A 20758-nucleotide genomic window follows, 5' to 3' on the forward strand; every position below is an offset into this window, starting at 1 on the left:
TTCCGTCGCACCGTGTCCTCCTGCGCTCAGACTGCTCTGTCGGCACCGCGTGCGGGAAGGGTGCCGAGTCCCGGGGGAAACGACCGGCTCGTCTGCCTTCGAGAGACACCATGAAGCCAAGAGCAACGGAACCATCATCTTTTGCAGGACAAGGAGCAGATGCTCGCACAGCCGGCTGCTGCCGGAGGCGCCGCTGCCCGGGGCCGCCGGCCAGTGGAGCTCCCGGGTCCACGGCCTCCCCCCTCCGCCAGCCGGCCGGCCGGCCCGTCACTGGATCGCCTCGACGTAATTGGCGGGGTACAGGCCAACCTGCCCGTTGTCCAAGCGTCCCTTGCACCAGCCCTGCTCATCCTCGTCCTCGATCTTGGTCAGCTCGTCCCCTTCAAGAAGGAAGCAGTCCCGGTGAGCGGGTGGGTGACACGCCGACCACCCCGTTAGAGTCGCCCTCGTGGCTCAGCCCCCCTCCCCCGCCTCAGAGGGTCTCTAACTTGGGGGGGGCAGACATTCTCTGGGGGGCAAGGTGGGACCCAGGGCCTGGCCGTTTCTCCACTATGTTGCATCGTAAGCCATCCTTTCGGCCACGGGGGCCTCTGAGATGTTACGACCGCCACCTCTCAGTGACCCTAAAGCAAGCAGCTCCTAGAGACACTGCAGCATTAAATGCCGCGGGCCCTGTGCTCCCTGACTGACCCAGGCCAGGTCAGGGGAATCCTTTCCGAGGGTCCATGCCACCCCCGGCCCCCGACCCTCTCCTGCTGTCCTCCCTCCCAGGCCCCGGGCCGCTCGATCTCGGATCTCCCTCCAGCACTTACCGCACTGCCTCATGCCTTCATTTAACCTGTGTCCAGAGCAGGCACCCATCACACGATCCCTAGCACCCAGCTCAGGGCGTCTGTCCTCAGCTCAACCCCCTCCCAACACTGTGAGATGGAAGCCACGGGCTGTGTGTGTTAGTGCGGCTTGATTCACGTCTGGCCCGCTCAGACATGAGGGAGGCCCTACTTCGAGCCAGGCCCTGGGAAGTGGAGGAGACACACTCGTGAGAGGGGACACACCAGGGGGACGAAGACCAAAGGTGTGGCCGGGGCCGTGGTGGCGCTCGGTCCAGGTCTGGCAGACAGGTCCGTCCAGAGCCAGCGGACGGGCGAGGAGCCTCCCTGCGGAGACGCCGTGGGAACCTGTGGCCCAGACGCCCCTGCCAGCAGGGAGCCGGTGGCAGACGGTCGGCCCCGGGAGACACTTCACCTTTTGTTCAGTTTGCAGCTTTGTATTTCTCATTGGCTTATTGGTGCATTTTTCAGGCTTAGTTGCAGTTTTTCCCCAGGCAATTATGCCATTTAGATGTCTCCCTGTTGCTATCACAGCAGCAGTGATGTTACTAAAATGCACGTGGGGCCGCCGCCCAGGGCCACCGCCCAGGGCTCAGGGGCTGGGAGACCCGGCAAGGTGCCCTGGCCCTGGGGCCTACTTTCCTCATCTGCAGACCAGGTGCGGGCAGGGTTAAGCATCAGACCAGGGAAGGGCCGGCTGGTGCCCGGCATGCGCCACGTGGGGGTGATTTTTCTTCCAGTCACTGCGGCTGAGATGGGCACCGGGGCCACCAATCTCTGGCACAAACCTGACCACAACAGCAGCAGCGACTGCGGGGCCAAGGTGAGCGTCGAGAGCGGTAACACTCCACCCTCTCCCGTCCTTCCTGCCCCCCTGCTGGGGGCCTCTGGCGGGGCTGACGCTTCTACAACTGGCTTTTCTCTCATCTGGCCCTCGCATGGTGCCAGGCTCGCAGGCACAGGGCAGGAGCGGCTCTGTGACGCTCGCACCGGGTGCCAAGGGCCCCGAGGAAAGGCTCCGTGGGCACCAGCACTGCTACAGACAGAAGGAAGCGGTGGCGGCCAGGGGCGGACGTCACTTCACAAATAACGCAGAGGGGCGCCCGGGGGGCTCAGTCGGTTGGGAGTCTGACTTCAGCTCAGGTCATGATCTCACGGATTATGAGTTCAAGCCCCGCGTCGGGCTGTGTGCTGACAGCTCAGAGCCTGGAGCTGCTTGGGATTCTGTGTCTCCCTCTCTCTCCGCCCCTCCCCCACTCATCCTCTGTCTCTCTCTACTTCAAAAATAAACACACACACACACACAAAATAGCGCAGAAAACAGACACGGTGGAGAGGGCTGTGAAACACGAATCTGTGACTTAAAACACAGGTTTCAGGCAGTTTGCTTTTAGCAATTCACTCAGAGCAGAAGGGGACGTTTATATCTAACAGTTGCTGGCAAATCCAATAGGTGGGACTCAGAAAGAATTAGAAATTAAAAATGAATAAATTGGGGCACCTGGGGGGCTCAGTCAGTTAAGCATTCGACTTTGATTTCAGCTCAGATCATGATCTCACGGTTTGTGACTTCGAGGCCCATGTAGGCTCTGCACTGACAGCAAGGAGCCTGCTTGGGATTCTCTCCCTCTCTCTCTCTGCCCCTACCTCACTCTTTCTCTCTAAAAATAAGTAAATAAACTTAAAAGGAAAAAAGAAAAGAATCAACAGATGAAGTAGGGGGCAATGACCACCAGATATCGAACTGGGCAAAGGCGTGTTGGGGGCTTCCGAACGCTCTGCGAGCGGCCAGGGCGCCTGATGACCAACCCGGGGCTTGAGGGGCTGGGGCCGGCCCGCCGGGGACACGGACGCGGCCCTCCGCCCCACAGGCCGGGCACGGGGGTCCTTCCCAGAGCACCTGCAGCCTGCACTGCCTGAGCTCTGGCGCCGCCTCCCACGTACAGGGCTGGACGCTGCATCTGGGGTGGCTCTGAGGAGGGAGCATGGCAGAAGGGAGGAGCCTGGCTCTCCGTGGGCCACTGTGGCGCCAGGCCACCCGAGCCTCCTCCGACAGGCTCTAAGGCAGGGCTTTCAAACTGAGGGTTGCAACCCATTTTGGGAAATTCCAACCAGGATTTAAAACATAAATAAAAGACGAAGGCTAGAAAGTCTGCGGCACCAAGCTCCCTCAATCTGGACCCAGACTGTTGTATAAAACGGCAGTTCCGGCTACTGGTAACAAAGGTGCGCAGGTGGCAGAACGCACGCGTTGTGGCTGCGGGAAGTAAGTGCAAAAGGCACTGCCCTCAAACGGGGCTCCAGGTCGCCCAGGGGCGCCCCGAGCGCTATTCTGGGGTCTGGGCGGGGGGGCTGGCCAAGGGTAGTCTCTGGACAAAGGCTTCCCCGGGGGGCCCCAGCGCCCGGCCTGCCCGGCCCTCAGTGCTGCAGGGGCGGCGGCACCCGGGCCAAGGCGCCAGGCACCTCCTGCCTTCTAAGGTCTGGCACCGAGCACGTGCTGCTTTTCAAATGGGGGGGGAGGGCCCACAAGTGAAACTCGCAGGAGCTTCCGGACTTAGAAAATCAAACCAAAAACGACTCCCTAAACCCTCCCCAGGCAGGTGGGAAGCGCCCACCCCGGGTGCTCGCCAGGGGCCCCGCCTACCGGCCTTGAAGCTCAGCTCGTCGTGCTCCTGTCCTTCGTAGTCGTAGAGCGCCCGGACCCGCACTTCCGTCCCCGAGGCGGCATCCTCGTCAAATGGGTTTGAGTCCCCGTTGGCGTCCGTGGACGAGAACGGGTTGTTGGACTCGTCGTCTGACCAGTCAGTGGGGTAGCTCTGGGTCTTCTCGCAGCTGCTCACGCTGCAAGGAAGAAAGGGGACCCTGAGCACGGGGCTGGCGGAGGCGGGAGGCCCCGCCTGGAGCCTCACCCCTGCCGGGGGAGGGCTGCAGAGCCCTGGGGCTGGGTGGGGGGCTCCTCGGGCAGGAGCGGAGCCCCTCAGCAGACCTGTCTCCCTGTGGTGGTGGCCCCGGGGCCTCGACGAGTGTTAGTAGAGTACAGAGAAGCAGCAGCGCGGATTATTAAGGGGTGCCCCCCGCCCAGCGAAACCGAGGAGCCAGAGGCCGTCCACCCCGGGCAGCCGGGCACCTCCTGCGGGCCTCGGGCAGCGCTCTGAGTGCCGGGGGGACGGGAGCCTGGATAGAGAGAGACCAGAGACAGAGGGCGAGCAAAGTGGAAACCGGAGGGAAATGTGTGTTCACCAACTTTTTAGCCTTAATGTCCTCCTTCTCACTGACGGTGCTCCCCGTGTCGTCCTCGTCATCGAAGGGGTTGTAGCCGGACAGTGACTGTGCTGACCGTGTGGGGTTGCTCGGGACATTAAGGTCACTACAGGGAGAGAGACGGCTTTCAGGGGACCCCAGCTCGGCGCCCCGCCCCGGGCCTGCCTGCGCCCAGCTTCAGGATCACAAGGCCAGGGTCGCAAGGGACACATCGGCCACCCCCGCCCCGGACAGGAGGATATGCTGTCTGAGTGGGAAGATGGTCTTAGCAGAAACACTTAGTGATATTCTGGTGGCTGAACACACTCACAGCACCTAAGAGAGGACGCCACTGCCATCCCACCTCCCTGCGTCTGGACGCTGTCTGTCCTGAGCAGGAGCCCTGGGGGCGGGACGGGCCGCTGCCAGAGCACAGGTCACATCCCAGCTTTCGGCTTCTCCCCACGGGCCCCCCAACCGGCCCCCGTTCCCGATGCTGTGAGCTGGTGGCCAGCCTGCGGGGCTCAGCCTGGGGAGCACACAGCCTGCGGGGCGCAGAGCCCGGCTGCTGAGAGGAGGGAGGCTCCTGACCGTCTCCACACCCCCCAGCACAGCGCTCCCCGCCTTCAGACCACAAAGGGTCTGGTGGCCCTCTCCCCACTTCTTCTGGGGCTAGAGCTTCCAGAAGTGGCACCAGAGCCGGCTGAACAGCTCTTTCTAAGAAGAAAGAAGGACCCCTTTTTGCTCCATAGACACAACACTCATCTGCACAACTGTATCGGCCACCTACTGGGTGCCAGGCCCAGAGGGGACAGACTGGAGAGAGATGTGACTCAAAACTGGCCCAAGGGCCAGCGGCCAGGACGCAGTGACTGTGGGCACAATGTGCGGAACAGGATGGCCAAGAAACAGGCCCCTCAGAGCGCTGGCCCCACCTGTGGGATTTAGCTGCAGGGCGGGGCCCGGGGGGCCAGCACCACCTCCTGCCGCCATGTTGGGAACTGGGCACGGATGGACGGCACTCACAGCGCTGGATGGATGGCCCAGACGGAGCTGGTAGGGTGGGGGCGGGGAGGGGGGGCTCAAATGCCACCAGTGACCCCGCGTGGCCAGTCACTGATTCGGTGGCCTGGTGAGGGGCACCGGACCCAAGCCTGAGCTGCACGCAGACGCCAGCAGGCCCTCCTCCCTCCCCGCACCTTCTCTGACTTTCTGAGGGGGGCTGGTATCGGGCAGCTGGATTTGTGCAGCAGCCCTCCCGGGCCTTCCTCTCCGACCCCTGGGGTGGTGTCTCTCCCTCCACACCCCTACGCCAGTCACACAGGTGCTGGCCTGATCCCTGGGACAGCGCTTACTGCTCCGGCCACTTCACCGAGGTCACCTGCCCAGACAGCGGCACAGCATCTGAGTGGTGACCCGTCCCGTCTGCCCAGGAAGCCCTGGTGGGAGCTTCAGCGCCTGGGGCTGCAGAGGGGCCTCCGGACCCTACACGCACCCTCCCAGGAGGCCGCAACTGTGGGCTCTAGCATCACTGTCGTGGGGTGGAAGCCTCTGGGCCTGGAGCCTGTGCGGCAGGAATGGCTTCCAGGGGCGAGGGAGCTCTGCGGAGGACAGTAGCACCTGCTTGCCGGGATGCCGAGACCCGGGGGCAGGGTTCGTCCAGCACGTGCTTTCCCAGGGGTTCCAATAACCTCATTGCCACTTCTTCTACCCAAACCTGGTTTCGGCAAACAACGAGGCAGGAAATAAAATAGCCCACACTCTCATCGAAAGGTGACTTGAAAGGGGGGACGTGTGACAATACTGTGCTCTGCTGCCCCTCCCCCCCAAAGCGCGCCCCTGCACGCGGCCCAGGGAGACACTGACAATCCTGGCCAGGGTGCCCAGAGCTGCCTGGAGGGAGCCACGACACCTGCCCGTGTGCACCACTGGGGACACACAAGGACCAGCCCCCCCTCACTCAGGCCAGAAGCATGTTTATGGCAAAGGCTCCCTCCTCTGGGTGTCTCCGCAGCTCCGGCACCAGGTGAGCTGATGGCCCTTGCCAGGGAGGCTCCTGGGCCACTACCCAGCAGAACTCAGACGCCCAGGACACATCTGGAAAAATGCGTGTGGGGTTCCCTGCAAGGCCTCACTGGGGAGCGTCTGGGCGTCTGGCCCACACAGAGGCCCCGGGGGACCTATTCCAGGGGACGGGGGCTGCCCCGGTGCCCACCTGCTGGGCTTGCTCTGCAGAGCCTGGTCGCCTGTCTGGTTGATGCCGGTCAGGGTGACACCATCAGTTGCCTTCTTCTTCTCTCTCCGGCTGAGAGTTCGGTTCAGGTCTGCGGACCACTCCTGGGCAGCAGGCACCGAGGGGGAGGGACAGGGAAGTTTGTTTGTTTGAGGCCATGTCAGTCTAACACCCCAGCCGGCGGCCTGCCCTGCACGGTAACGTGTATGTAGCCTTGTGGCCTCGATTTTGCTTTGTTTGCCAGCTGACCGCAGGCTCCTGGCACCTTCCTACTCCCCCACCTCACCACTGAAGGCAGGGACTTGGGGCTGTGGTGGCCTGGTCTTGGGGAGGAGAGTCTGGCCAGCCAGCACTCAGGTGTCCAGGGAGCCTCCCCGTCCAGCCCAGGTCCACACAGCACTAAGCCTCCAGCCACCTCAAGCCACCAGGGGTCGCCAGAGGCCTGGCCAGGTTTCCTTGAACCTTCCGAAGCGGATCTCCCAGCCAAGATCCTTCCCATTTATTCCCTAAAGTGCTTCAGGCTCCCAGGGGAGCAGGAGAGCTGGTGAGGGACCCTGAGCAAGGCTGCAATGTGGGGGCCGCACCATGGGGTGCAGACATAAAAGGCTGGTGTGGCAGATAAGCCGGCTGACCTCGCAGGTCTTGGGGGGCTGCGGGGCTAACAGAGCAGTCAACTTCCCCGAAGGCTTGCTAGTCTCCCAGCACGTCAACAGTTTTCATCAACTGCACTGAGGAACACCGGAAGCGAGGAAGCAGGAAGGGGCTGGGACACCATCTTGCAGAAAGGCACGCATGCGCGGTGAACTACTTCTACCCCCCAAGCCCACCTGTTACCAGACAACCTCCACTGAATGAGCCCTTGGTGTGATGGGGTCCACAGCCTGGCCCACATATACCTGTGGGCCCTCCAGGTTAGCAGGCACCTGAGAAACAACAAGTCTAACCTGCCAGCTTGTCAGATAAGGACAGTGAGTCCCAGACAGAAAACATGACTTTGGACACACTGCGTTGATGGCAGACCTGGGCCTGACTCCAGACCCTTGTCACCTATGTGTTGATTAATTTATCTTCTCAACTGAAATTAGCTGACTCAGAGAGACCCATCCTGACCGGGGGGCTCCCAAAGGCCCGTGTCATCCACACCAGGCCGGCTGGAGAAGGAGCGCCGGCCGGTCAGGACAACGACCAGCACAGGCAGAGCTGCTGCCTCAATTCCTCCACCAGCATGTGCTGCCGGCACCAGGCCGTGGACCCCACACGCAGGTTTGAAATTCAATATGTTAGTCATAAAACAGAAACTTACTTCATCCTGCGGCATGGAAAACGAAAACAAATAATTTCATTAGAGAAGGGCCAGCACGACCCTGTAAGAACCAGTGAGCCTGTGCCACATGTGGGCGCTGCTTCCCAGCCTCAGGATCCAGAGAGAAGGGCCACGGAGGGCTCTGGCCGGGACACCACCCCAGTGGGACGGCCTGTCAAGTCTTCCTTCCCGGACCATTCGGTTCCCTGGGTACCGGGGACGACCCTAAGTGATGGGCGGGGGTGACCTCCGAGCCACTTCCCCAGAGCAGCACACGCCCCCTGCAGGAAAGATGCCAGCTCTGGTCACAGGACACACCGCCAACTCTGTCCCTCCCCGTGCGCCGTCATGGGGGGGCGGGGAGGCTGTGTGCTCTCTCCTGGGTCCGAGTCCGCCCCGGCGCCTGGGGGGCCTGGGGCTCTGCTGTGCCTCCGTGGAAGGGGCAACAGTGTGCTCTCGGCTCCTGCTGGGAGCCGTCATGCAGACAGTGCAGGGGGAGAAGCTCCAGAAGACGGAGTTCACCCGTGTGAGGCCAGACACGGTGGCCAGCACGGACCAGGTCACGGCCCCCGGCTGCCCGAGGGGATGGGTGCTGCATTCCTCCCCATTTTACACGTGGCGACAACTAACTTGCTCAGCGTCCCACAGCTGGTAAGTGGCGAGCCTGGATGTGAGAGCAGCCTGTGCCTGGGCAGCTCCCGGAGGCAGGGGAGGCCCCTCGGCCCTTGTGGAAGGCGCCCCCATGTCCCCGGAAGGCAGCAGCCACTGCCCTGCAAAGCCTTTCCTGGCCCCCGCTTATCACAAGGGGCGGAGAATCCCTTCCCTCAGAGAAGGACGTGGCAGGACTTGTGGGGGGGCCCAGGTGGCCGGCGACGGAGTCCTGCATCTGGCAGAGACCCGAGATCCTCAGGGCCTCCAGCTCTGCATGTAAACATACTGGAAGGCTCGCACCCATGAAATTGGGATAAGAGCAAAGTTAATTCTGAACCCAAACTGGCTGAATTTCTTGTCTGACACAAGGCAAAGCGTCTCGTATGAAGGGTAAGAAGAGCCTCACCAAGCGCCCACCCTGTCCTGGACCCAGGCCCAGATGCACGTGGCTGCTCCCTTCCAGCCATCCTGGTGGGGGGGCGGGGGGTGACTGGGGGCCTGCATGTCCCGTGGATCCTGGGACTCACCCCTGAGAAGGGAATGCCAGTGGTCACCAAGTGACCGTCTAAGTTCTTAATGAGAAAGAATATAATCGCAGGTTTACTGAGATTCAGCAGGCTCTTCGGTAGTGCCCTGGGGACTCTGAGCATGGAGCCGGTTTCTAGAGTGGCCGTGCTTAAAGGCTGCCCCACAAACAGGAAAGGCCAGCGCGGAGCCGAGTGAGAGAGTCAGCACATGTCGCAGCCTCATGGGCCCAGGCCCCTGCCGGACCAGCGGGGTCCTGGGCACAGCCTCCTCTTACCTCAAACTGCGGCCAGTTCATGGACATGCCCGGCCCGTGGTTGGCCCTGAACCACCTCAGGTCCTCCACTGCGTCGGCGGCTTTGATGCTCTGTTCCAGGTCGCGGTAAACGTTCTTGTAGCTAAATCAGAAAGAGGAGACAGGATCGTCTTGAAAGGTAGGGACGGCTACTATTTATCCCAGCCCAGAGCCGGGCCACAGCAGGCACATGGCCTCCAGCCACACTAGGGCCCAGCAGGACGGTCACCCGGCCTCAGTGTGCACGGGACACAAACGCCAGTCATGGTGTCCAAGCCACAGCTTTGGCTTCCCACAAACTGGCTTTTTTGTTGTTATTGTTAATTTTTTATTTTTGAGAGTGGGGAGGGACAGAGAGAGAGGGGCACGGAGGATCAGCGTCCGGCTCTGCAATGACAGCACAGAGCCCGTCGCAGGGCTCGAACGCACGAACCGTGAGATCATGACCTGGGCCAAAGTCGGAGGCTCAACGGAGCCACCCAGCTGCCCCTCCCACAAAGCGGCTTTAAACCAAGCCAGGTGGCAGCAAGGAAGCAGGGGTCTGGGTCAGGTAACGCAGGAGGAGCTGGCACCTGGGCCCCAGGGGTGCCCACCTCTGTGGCTCGATTTAATCAGGTCCAGAACTGAGTGGCTGGAAGGTTTACACTCAGATGCAAAGTAAGTGACGACTGCCTGGGGCTGCGGGGGCCGTGCAGCCCACCTGCCATGGGGTGGGGGACGCCTTGTGCTCGGCGGCTCACGGCAGCCCCCCCTTCCGAGGAGGCCGACCATGAAGGGCAGGAGCACGGGCTNCGCCCACCTGTGGCTCGATTTAATCAGGTCCAGAACTGAGTGGCTGGAAGGTTTATACTCAGATGCAAAGTAAGTGACGACTGCCTGGGGCTGCGGGGGCCGTGCAGCCCACCTGCCATGGGGTGGGGGACGCCTTGTGCTCGGCGGCTCACGGCAGCCCCCCCTTCCGAGGAGGCCGACCATGAAGGGCAGGAGCACGGGCTGCTGCGGGTCCTGGTATTTTCACTCCAAATCTGAAAGGCCAGCGAGCCATTTACCCCTCCGAGTCCCAGTTTCCTCCAGGGTCACATGGGCACAATGCCACGTGGTATGGGTTGACCTGTGTCCTCTGAACAAGATCTGTTGAGGCCCTGACCCCCGGTATCTCAGAACACGATTTTATTTGGAAATAGGGTCTTTACAGAGGTAGTTAGGTTAAAATGAGATTGTGAGGGTGGCCCACATCTATGGACACCTTTTTTTAAGAAAGGGGAGATGCGGATGCACAGATACACATAGAGGGAAGGGGAGGTGAAGGCACGGAGGGAAGACAGCTGTGAGACGGGGGACGTGTCTACGGGCCGAGGATGGCAGCAGACACACGGGCAGCTGAGAGCACCCTACCCTAGAGCCTCAGGGGGAGCACGGCCCTGCCGACACCGTCACTGCGGACTTCCCACCTCCTGAGTTTCTGCTGTCGTAAGCCATGGAGTTTGGGGGTTCTGTTAGGCAGCCCTAGGGCACCACGCTGCCATCTACTCCCCAGGGAGGCTTCGAGGATCGGGAGGCAAGGCCCCACCCCAGCCAGCGGCGCAGCCCCGGGCAAGTCAACTCACAGGCTCTACAGACTGTCCCAAGGGTTAATTAATGCCGCAGGGCAGCTCTGCAGCCACCCTGTGTCACATGGGAGACAAAGACGATGTAACTTCTTGCGAACTACAAGCCTTGACTCATGAGTCCTTTCTGAGCGCTGTGCTCCATGGATGGCTGCAGTCCACGTCCACGGTTAGCCCCGACCTCTGCCCCAATGAAGGGGTCACGGGACCAAGGACAGGGCGAGAGCGGAAGAGACATCGCAGCGTCCGTGTCATGATCCAGAGCAGAGTCTCTGAGGACCTGTGCCACCAACAGCCACGGAGAAGTCAAGGGCTGAGCAGGCGGCCAGCTGCTCGGGACGGAGGGGCCTCCAGAAGGGCTTCACAGCAGGATGGTCCTGGGGGTGGGGCACACGGCCCGGGAAGCACAGAGCAATGCTCCTGGCTTGATTTCAGATACGCGCCCGTGGTCGGTCCAAGCGGCAGCCCTCCCTTCCTACCCGGGCCCAGGGTGTGTGCACGGAGCTGGCAGCACAGGGCCCGAGGCCACCCGGCTCAGGCTAGCCATCAGCTGTCAGCTGCCACAGCTGGGGGGGCAGGGGACACATACCGCACAGGCCAACCGCGCAGCCGCAGACGGCGCGGCATAAGGGCTCGCCGCGGGCCGGACCACTCGGCAGGGAGGAGGTTTTCAGACGGACACCCCCACGTCCAGTCTGGAGAGCAGTTACTGAGCTGCACTCTAAGGCAACTTCCCACTGAGCACGCGGTGACGCGCTCCTTCTCTAAACGGAAACTCACCTGGCCACGTTCGACAGGTCTAGGTGCTTCTGAACCTCCAGCAGGACTTCCCGGAAGAAGCGCAGGCGCTTTTCTTCGAACTGCTGGCACTGCTCAAACACCTGCTCCATGTTCTCCATGTACTGGGGGGTGCCCTGGCTGAGCTCCTTCAGCGACTTCTCATACTTCTCTTTGGTCTACGAGAAAAGCCGGCAGCAGGGATGAAGGTTCATCTCCGCTCGCCCCGGCTCCTCTGGCGCGGAGAAAGCCAGCCGGGCTCCGCACCACCCTGTCTGTCCATCACCTGCCCTCGTCCCTTTCCGCCACTTCTGGAATCATCAGCATCTAGACTTATCAGGTGACAATATTCAGGCGGACACTTTGAGGGACTTCACAGGGAGCAAGCAGGGTGAGGAGCTGCGACCCAGCGTCCAAGGATCTACTTCCTCAGCGCCCCGCAGGTCCCAGCCCACGGGACTCCGGCTCGACCTCTGTTCCCGAAGGGCGCATCCACTCAACCTGGGCGGGGAAAATACTGGGAAAGGCACCCTTCCCACCCCACACAGCCAGGCCCCCCAGGCTCATTGCCCAGGCCTCTACAGATTCCAAAGCACAAAGAGCACAAACTCGGAAGTCTCGAAGAGTCTACTTTCAAATTCAAGTTCAAGTCCAAGCCCCTCTACTTCTGAACTGCAAACCACACTCCTGGCAGCTGCTGGGCCTCTCGGCTAGAACCAGGCCCAGACAAGGAGATGCCGGGGAAGGGGTGCTCACTCTGGAGCCCAGGGTGCGAGGTCTTGAGCTCCACGGCCATGCTGACTCCAGCTCACATCATTTACCCGTGTCCTCTCTCCCTGGGGAAGGGCTGTGCCATATCACCCTCGAGCCTCAGCTCTTGCCCACGACAGCAGTGACTCAGCAGTTACATCAGAGGCAAGATCACAGGGTTGAGTGCCCAACAGACCTGGGGGCGGGTGCTGGCACCCCGTTTTCTGACAGCTCCACTTTCCTTTGTAGAACACGAGGTACAGGCACACCTGGTCTTGCTGCGCTCCACAGGTATTGTGTTTTCTCACAAACTGGAGGTTTGGGGCAACTCCACGTGGACCAAGCCTGTCGGTACCATTTCCCCAGCAGCACTGCCTGCTTCGTGTCTCTGGTCACGTTTTGGTGACTCTCGTAATACCTCAAGCTTTCCCATTATTGTTATTATTATTATTATGACATTTGTCATGGTGATCTGTGATTAGTGGTATGACACTCCACAAAACCTCAGTTGATAGTTAGAATTTGTTAGCAATAAAATATTTTTTAGTTCAGGCTTGCACGTTGTTTTTAAATGTAATGCTATTGCACACTTTGTACATTTCACTGCAGTATAAACAGATCTTTTACACGCCCTGGGAAACCAAAAAAGTCATTTGACTTGCTTTACTGTAATACTTTACTGCGGTGGTCCAGAACCAAAACCCTAATGCCTGTACTTCTACTTCCACATTCTGATATTTAAACCAGGTAGCACATAATGGGCACCAAGTTCCACAAAGCAGGAATTCAAACAAGTCCTTGGCGCCTTGTCCTCCGGCCCACTACACCCCGACATGGCTGTTCCTTCAGAGACTGGCCTCAGGAAGGGATTTCACCAGGAAGGAAAGTCCGTAGGACCATGGTAGTCCCCGGGGGCAGGGCGAGGGACGCCAGGGCTGGGCCACCCGTACCATAAGCCTTTCCGCTATGGAGACACTGACAAACGAGGGTGACTACGGACGGGTGGGCTGGCCACCCAGGAACTTCGCTTTTCTGTCCCTGATGACAGCTGGCCTTCCACGGGAGGGCTGAGCCTCCCTGAGCCATTACGGCCGCCTCGCCTTTAGGATCAAGGCCACGCCTCGGGACCCCGGCCCCCACCACCTCTGGAGCAGCTTCTCTGCCCCCACTCGAGACCCCAGGTCTATTCACTGTCTACCCTGCTTCCCTCCCAGACACGCAGTGACTTAGGCCCTGGAGAACTCCCCTTTAAGCTCCAGAGACCTCTCGTCTCAAATACTTCCCCAATAGGCCCCACCACTCTCCCACCCGTTTCTGTTGTCCCTTCTCCGGCTTCTGAGCCTCCGGAGTGGGCCTGCGTCCTCTGTGACCCCAGGCAAAGTCATCCCTTCCAGGGTGTGGGCATTGCCAACAGGAACAGAAAGCCACCAACTGCTCTAATGACTCATCATCATCATCATCATCATCATCATAATCATCATCATCATCGACTGCCCTGCGCCTGTATGGGTGAGGCCCTGTGTGGGGTCACCGGCTCGGAGGCCTCTAGACATGCAGCTGTGGTTTAAGCACCCAGCGCCCGGAGGGACCAGCAGAGGGACACAGAGCAACCACTTCTCGGGACACTTCAACACACAGTAGCCACCCTGGAGGCCCCGGGGCGCCCGGTGGGAACAAGGTGCTCCCCACGCACCGGGCATCTGCTCACAACAAGTCCTGCCCCAGCCAAGGCCAGAGAGTGCACACGATCTCCACTACCGGGCAATCTCTAGCACGGGACACTTGGAAAGTTCCTAGTAAACATCCGTGGAGTAAAGTGAGAAGCGCCCTTCGCTCTCCTGCGGACAGCGACGTTTAGCACTGAGTGTGAGAAGCCCTTTTCCGGATGCTGCGCGGTGCGCTCACTACTTGACGGGTAAGAAACACAGAAGGGCATGTATAGCCAGTCAGCGCTGGTTTTCAGAAACTGCTTCCTGAAGGGGAGGTGGGAGTGGGGATTCCCTCGTCTCCAGGCTGGTTCTCGGCCTACAAGGACCATGGAGCTTCAAGGTCACTGACCAGACCTGCAATGTGGCCCAGTCATCCTGACAGGTACCTGACATCTGACCTCAGACCCTGGGTCTGTTCTGCCGAAGCAGCAATTTAGTGGACTCTGTTCCGGGGGCTGTAAATAAAACAGGGAAGGCACGTGTCTATGTCTCTCTCACACCCGCACCAGGTGCGGAGGTGCCACATTTCTCCTCCGGGCACCGTCCTGGGCACCTGGCAGAGGCGGCCCTCACTGTCCCTGGGCCTTATGTTCCAGGAGCCCAGGTGCCCCCCGCCCCCCGTTCAGCACATGGCCCCAGGCTCCTCATCTGATCCCACGGCGGGGGCAGCGGCTGCTCTAAAACCCACATTCCCGGCCTTGCCCCAAGTCCAGACCCAGGAGCGGCGAGCGGGGCTCACTCCCCCCAGGAGACTCCTGGGCTCACGCTGAGTGACAGACTCTTCTGTAGACGACGTTCCCCACAGCCACCCCCCTTGCTACACTGATGACGGAGCAGCAAGAAGTGAGCAGTGAGGGTATGGGCCAGCCCCCCACTCACACCACCGGGTGGCATGAGACTGAGCCTCTGACGTCAGTTTCCTCAGCCACACAAAGAGATGCCACCGCGTAAGTCCAGGCTCAGGGGCGCTCACCCAGGCTGGACAAAGCGGTGGGTGTTCATGATGCGGCTCAGGGACCCCTTACCCTCGGCCTCACGTCCTGTCCCGGGACGCAGCCCCTCTCGACTTCGCAGGGTCTCTGTCCCCAGATGCAGGCTGGCGCCTCCTCGCTCAGCCATGGCACAGGGCAGGTCCCAACAGGGCTCGGGGGCCTCGCTCACGTCAGTTCTCACCTGGGAACTTTCAAATGACATAAACCTGTCCCACGTTCGCAATGTGTGCCTCAGGCCCCTCCGGGCAGAATCACCCCGGCATCTACGGAGGCCCTCCCGTCTGCTCTCTGATCCATGGCGGTGGGAAGCTGACCCCGCCACACCAAGGGGGCGGGAGGGCGTTCAGGACGCTGCCCTGCCTGTGCACCCGCACTGCTCCAGGACCTTCACGGCCGGAGCCCACTCCCCGGACCCTCCCCATGGCCACAGTGCACTGGGCCTTCCGGACACTCCCATCCTGCCACGGGACTCCCAGCCCTCACTACCAGAACAGTCCTTCTAAGCTATGGTCCTCCTGTGTTCTGGGTTCTGGAACCTTCTTTCAGCAGCTCCCTGTTAGCAGCGTCAGGAACTCCTCACCACCTGCCTCGCAAGACCCCTGGCCATGTGGTCACCGTAACCCCCAGTGCCAGCTCGGACATCAGCTCCCTCCACGTCCTCACCCATTCCCCTGCTTGCCCGGCACCCGGGTCCGCCCCGGTCCTGAGTGGGGCACAGGGGCCTGCGGGCAGGGGCTTCCTGAGGGACTCCCTCGAGGGCAGCACTAGGTTTGGCTGGCGGGACATCTCCCCACCCATCCGGCCCAGCAGCGACAAAGGCTGCGGGCCAGGCGGGTGGCCAGCTGGGCACGCACGTTCACCGGGGGAAAGCCGTGCTCGATTTACCTTAAGAACGTCTTGCTTGCATTTTTCTACTTTGTCTTGCAACTTCTTAAGCTGCTCAGGATTGAGGGACGGGTCTGCTTTGCTGTTGGTTTCTCGTGACGTGGCCAGCTTCTCCTCTTTGCACGCCGCGTGGTAGGCTTTCTTCGCCGCCTCCACCTGCGGGGAGAGGGAGCGCCGACTAGAGGCTGCACAGGCTCTGCTGCACGGCCCAGGTGAGAGCAGGGAGCGGGCGCAGAGCTGTGCGGGCCCTACAACCGCGACCACCCACCCAACAGACGCTGGCGCGGTGCCTGCCGGGGGCCGGGCGCCCTCCTAGGCACCGGGGGTGCGGCACCAAAGGCCCTGGGCTGTCATGGAGCTCTCCGTCCAGCCAGGGAGGCGACTGCAAGAGACAGCTGAAGAACACAGTCAGAGGGTGAAGAGTGCCGAGGAGAGGAGAACGGGGAAGGGAGCTGGGGCTCTGAGCCGAGCTACGTGCAAGCGGCAGGGGTGAGCCAGCCGAGATGCCACGGAGAAGGAATGGGAAGCAGGTATGACTGCCTGGGGGCAGAGCGAGCCGGGCAGCCGCAACGGCGAACACGGAGCGCCAGGGCAGATGTGAGAGGCTGGCGGTGGAGGCAGCGTTACGTAGGCCGTGGCTTTCTCCTGTACGTCTACACACGCACGCAGGCACACACATGCAGATGTGTGCACAGCTTTTTTTTTTAAGTTTTTAAAAACTTTAAAAAAAATTTAACGTTTAATTTTGAGAGAGAGAGATTGAGAGAGAGAGAGATACAGAGCAGCGAGCAAGTAGGGGAGGGAGTGCAGAGAGAAAGAGAGAGGGAGACACAGAATCTGAAACAGGCTCCAGGCTGTCCGCACAGAGCCCGACGCGGGGACTCAAACCCACAAACCGTGAGATCGTGACCTGAGCTGGAGTCGGACGATTAACCGACTGAGCCACCCAGGCGCCCTAAGATGGATCTGTACTTAACACATGTTTGTCTAATTGAGCAAAAGTCACAGAGTTCATTCTAGACAGGAAAGCTGAGTTTGTAACCCTGGCCTCATGAGGGGGATAATCATTACAAATGGGGCCATGGACAAGAAGGAAGAGAAGGAGAGGGCAAAAGCTCAGACAGCAGGAAAAAGGGAGAGCCTGTCATTACAACCCGAAGACAGAGGGCTGTTCTGGGTGATTCTGGGGAGGAGTGTGGCTCCTGAGAAAAGCCAGGGGCGGGCACGGAAGGAAGCAGTGTGGCCACCCAAGGCTGGTGAGCTGCGGGGCGGTGAGGGCAGGGGTCTGAGAGCCTCCAGCGAGCCGAGGCTGGGCAAGGCTCAGTGGCTTTGGTTGCTACTTCTGGAAAAACTAGTATCAGTAGCATTTGCAAATTTCAGAGAAACATACATACAAGAGAGAGAGACTAGCCCAAAGAGACTCTGGCGTCTGGAACCGAGGTAAACGCGAGCCACCACGGGCCTCTGAGGGCTGGTCCATCTCTATCGCTGCTGGCACCCTGTGCCCAAAGCAGTCAGAGGGGGAGTGGCCAGGAAGCGGGGGCACCGGGCCAGGGATGCACCTCTTTCAGCTTCTTGGCCCAGGGCTTCTGTGCCTTCCGAAAGCCGTCCTCGGCCTCTTTGGTCTCCTTGAAGCCCCCCATCATCTGCTTGTGAAAGGCTTCCTTCTGCCAGTTCTTGATCTTCTCGAAGTCCTCGTTCATCAGCGAGGCCTTCACCTCCAGGTGCAGCTCGCTCACTCTCTCTGCCTCGGCCATGACCGCTGTCCAGGCCTTCTCCACCGTCCCGTACTGGGGCCCTGGCACAGAAGAAAGGCTGCTGGTTACTGGCCCCGCGGCTCCCGGGCGGGCCCTGCCTGGGGGTGTCTGTTAACCTGTCTCAGCCGTGAGGCTGGGATCCTAGCAGCCAGGCTGCTGGGCCCAGAGGTTCCTTTCGGTTCTTTTAGATCTTTTTCTTTCAGTGGCTGTTCCTTTTTCAGCCTGGGATGAAGAAAGAATAAGGAAGTGAAGCTGGATATACTCAGCCATTCTTTGTTAGGGAAATCAGGGGATTACCCATATTTCCTTTTTTTAGTCACTAAGCTCTTTAAAAGCTTGAATTTCTGCATCTTGGAAGTTTTCTTCCTAATAAATATTTCTTAAATGTTTGTTTATTTAATTTGAAGGGGGGAGGGACAGAGAGAGAAAATCCTAAGCAGGCTCCGCACTGTCAGCACAGAGGCTGATGTGGGGCTCAAGCTCACGAACCACATCATGACCTGAGCCGAAATCAAGAGTCAGACACTTAGCCGACTGAGCCACGAAGGCGCCCTAGCATCTGGGAAGTTTTAATATGCTTAAGGCTGCTGGAGAAAGAGGTGCCTCTGAAGCGAGCCGACCTCTCTCCTTCCCTGCGGCCTCTCCCCTTCCCTGCAGCAGACTCCTCAGCACCTCTCTCATTCGCTCCCAGGAGGAGCCTGGCTCCGAGCAGGAACCTGAGAGCTGCCTGTCAAACAGAGGACTGTGTCCTCAGCAGAATGGAAGGCCTCTCTCGGGGAGGGGAAGGAGAGCTGGAGGCAGGAAGCTGCTCTGGCCAGATGGAAATCTCTAGACAGCGGTCCCCTCACACACTGTGCTCAGGAAGGAAGCTCGTAATCGGCCTGTCACTCTGCAGAGGGTGTGGGGTGGCACGGCCTCAGGTGAGGGAGGAAGAGACTGTGACGGAATGTTAAGGGGGACGACGGCTGCTTGAGCTGCGTACCGACACAGAGCGGCACCGGAGGGGTGCATAACCGTGGGGGGGTGAGCCCTCCGAACCTCCACTCCCGTGCCTAACAGAACGAGCTCCCGCTGTCCCGCCTCGGTCTGCCACACGGCGGCGACATCCACGCAGGGAGGGGGCAATGGTGCTCTGGGACCCTCACGTGTTGGATGAGCACAAGGGACGGTGCTGACAGCTGGACCCCAAGAGGCGGAAATAAACAGCAGTTACAGCTGCCACGCCCTCGGCTACTCATCACCCGTGCGCGGCCACCTCACTCCCTGGCACCTCCCCGTAGTGAGGCACTGTGCTAAGCACCCCCCGCCCCGACGACCAGTCTCAGCAACAAGGGAGACGCGGGCAGCTGGTCTAGACCTGGCCCAAGCTGGCTGGGGCACCGCCGGGACCAGCGGCCGGGCTCCCCATCCCGTGAGGGGGGCGCGGGACACCCCGGGATCTGTCGAGGCCCCCCTCCGCTGCCGAGAAGCATGTCCTGAACACAGTCCACATCCACAGCAGCCGTCGGTTACTAAGCTCCAGAATCTTCTGGGTGTTTTGCTAGGGAGGGGGTGGGGGCAGAAGGCATGCCATACAACCCCTCTAGTTATACCTGATAAAATTCCAAATTAGAAAGCCTGGCGCTGTCACCGCCCAGTGTCACCTGCTCTGCCACACAGCCAAGCTTATGAGGAAACAACTCCCCGCGCCGCGCACCCCACTATCGCCGTGAGAGTCGCCGACTCAAGTCTGGGCCGTGAAGGCGCCGCTCTCGGTTAAGCTGGCGAGTGCAGCATGTCCCACAGGTGACCAGGGCCCCGCAGCGGGGGGAGGGGGCTCTGTGCTGTCAGCAGACAGGAGCCCTGCCCCCCAAAGAAGGGGGAAGGGGGCTCCCCCCCCGCCTGTGCTGCTGGGTGATGGCGCCCCATTGCCCCCAGCACTGCGAGACACCCCCCCCGCCCCACGGCGGCCCCCCTACCCTTTTCTACAAGCTGCCTCCAGCGCCGGGCCCACTCGGTGAGCTGCTGCGCGTACGCCTTCTCGATGCGCGCCCGTTCGTGCAGGCAGTTCATGAGGTCGCTGCACAGGCGGTGGCCGTCGTCGATCCGCTTCACTGTCCGCTTGTAGTTCCCCACCTAGAAGACAGAAGCACCCGGTGAGGCGGGGGACCCCTCCTGGGACCGGGGCAGGCCCGACCCCCACGGCTGCCCGCACAGCCTCCGTGCCAGCCGGGCTCGTCCACTCTCCCACTCAGAAGGTGCCCTGCATCGGTAAATGACAAGCTCCCCATTTTTATTACTGGCAGTAATATTAATAAAAAAAAAAAATCAAAGCTGAATAACCACGTGGCCAGTGTCCGGGCCGGGGAGGGAGACAGACCAGCACAGGCAGGGCTGTGCTGGAGGGAAGGGGTGCTGAGGGTGCCCAGAGGGCATCTCGTGGTCCACCTCTCGTGGATAGAGGGGTCAGGGACGGCTTCCCGGAGCGAGTGAGGTCTGACTAGAGAGATTTTAAAAAATAATAATTTAGTGGCTCAGATTTAAATGGTCTTATAATTAATATTACAGAATTGGCTAAAGACCTTTTGACCACCGCTGGTCCAAACAGGTTTCAGGTGCCTTCCGCTTTATCGTCTTCCCGTGCTGGGTTTTATCACTTCCCGATGACAGCACTGAACACTCTCCCACTTCCTGAGCACCTACTATGTGCCAGGCACCACAGCAGGTGTTTTGCACCTGCAAATACTGCCCTGTCCTGTCGAGTGGGAAGAAGATGAGAAAACCAGGGCTTGAGGATGACCTAGGTCACCTAGATCGTGGGGCAGCAGCTGAAGGCCGCGTCTCAAACAGCTCAGGCAGGCACAGGCTCTTGTCCGCTTTGCCCAGGGGCTAAGGTGAGTCTGGACTATGTTCCCTCACGTGTGAGAAGAGAGGCTAGCTCGTCTAAATCATCAAATATAAAAGAAGAATTGAAAAAGTATTAGTGGCTGCGCTGGAGTGAGAGTCTCAGCAGTGCGGACACTGGGCGCTGTAGGACACGTGGCTGAGAGACGATCCATTCCATTTCAACCCTTTCTCCCTACTCTCTTCGAAATCTTAATCAACTTTTACCAATTTTACCGTTTCTGAAGGTCTGTGTGCCTGGCTGATCCCTCTCCTATTTCATCCCGGTTTAGACTCAGTCTGGAAGGTCCTGCAGAACAGAGGACTAGGTCCCGTTCCAAC

The 20758-nt window shown here is 60.2% G+C and overlaps 1 protein-coding gene across 2 annotated transcripts in view; it reads right to left on the reverse strand.

Annotated features, from left to right (window-relative positions):
• Window positions 1–6: 6 nt before the first annotated feature.
• The window catches only part of PACSIN2 (protein kinase C and casein kinase substrate in neurons 2), an 80963-nt gene continuing 60211 nt past the window's right edge, over window positions 7–20758 (reverse strand). For both annotated transcript variants that reach the window (XM_077757993.1, XM_077757992.1), the window contains 9 exons: window positions 19513–19669; window positions 17360–17595; window positions 15798–15953; window positions 11465–11640; window positions 9060–9180; window positions 6286–6407; window positions 4075–4197; window positions 3475–3671; window positions 7–380 (listed from right to left, as the gene is read on the reverse strand). In XM_077757993.1, coding sequence (XP_077614119.1) covers window positions 268–380; window positions 3475–3671; window positions 4075–4197; window positions 6286–6407; window positions 9060–9180; window positions 11465–11640; window positions 15798–15953; window positions 17360–17595; window positions 19513–19669 — 1401 coding nt within the window. In that variant the 3' untranslated portion in view covers window positions 7–267. The remainder of the gene's footprint in view (window positions 381–3474; window positions 3672–4074; window positions 4198–6285; window positions 6408–9059; window positions 9181–11464; window positions 11641–15797; window positions 15954–17359; window positions 17596–19512; window positions 19670–20758) is intronic.

This window comes from Crocuta crocuta, unplaced genomic scaffold (genome assembly GCF_008692635.1).
Source record: "Crocuta crocuta isolate KB4526 unplaced genomic scaffold, BGI_CrCroc_1.0 scaffold143, whole genome shotgun sequence".
NCBI lineage: Eukaryota > Metazoa > Chordata > Mammalia > Carnivora > Hyaenidae > Crocuta > Crocuta crocuta.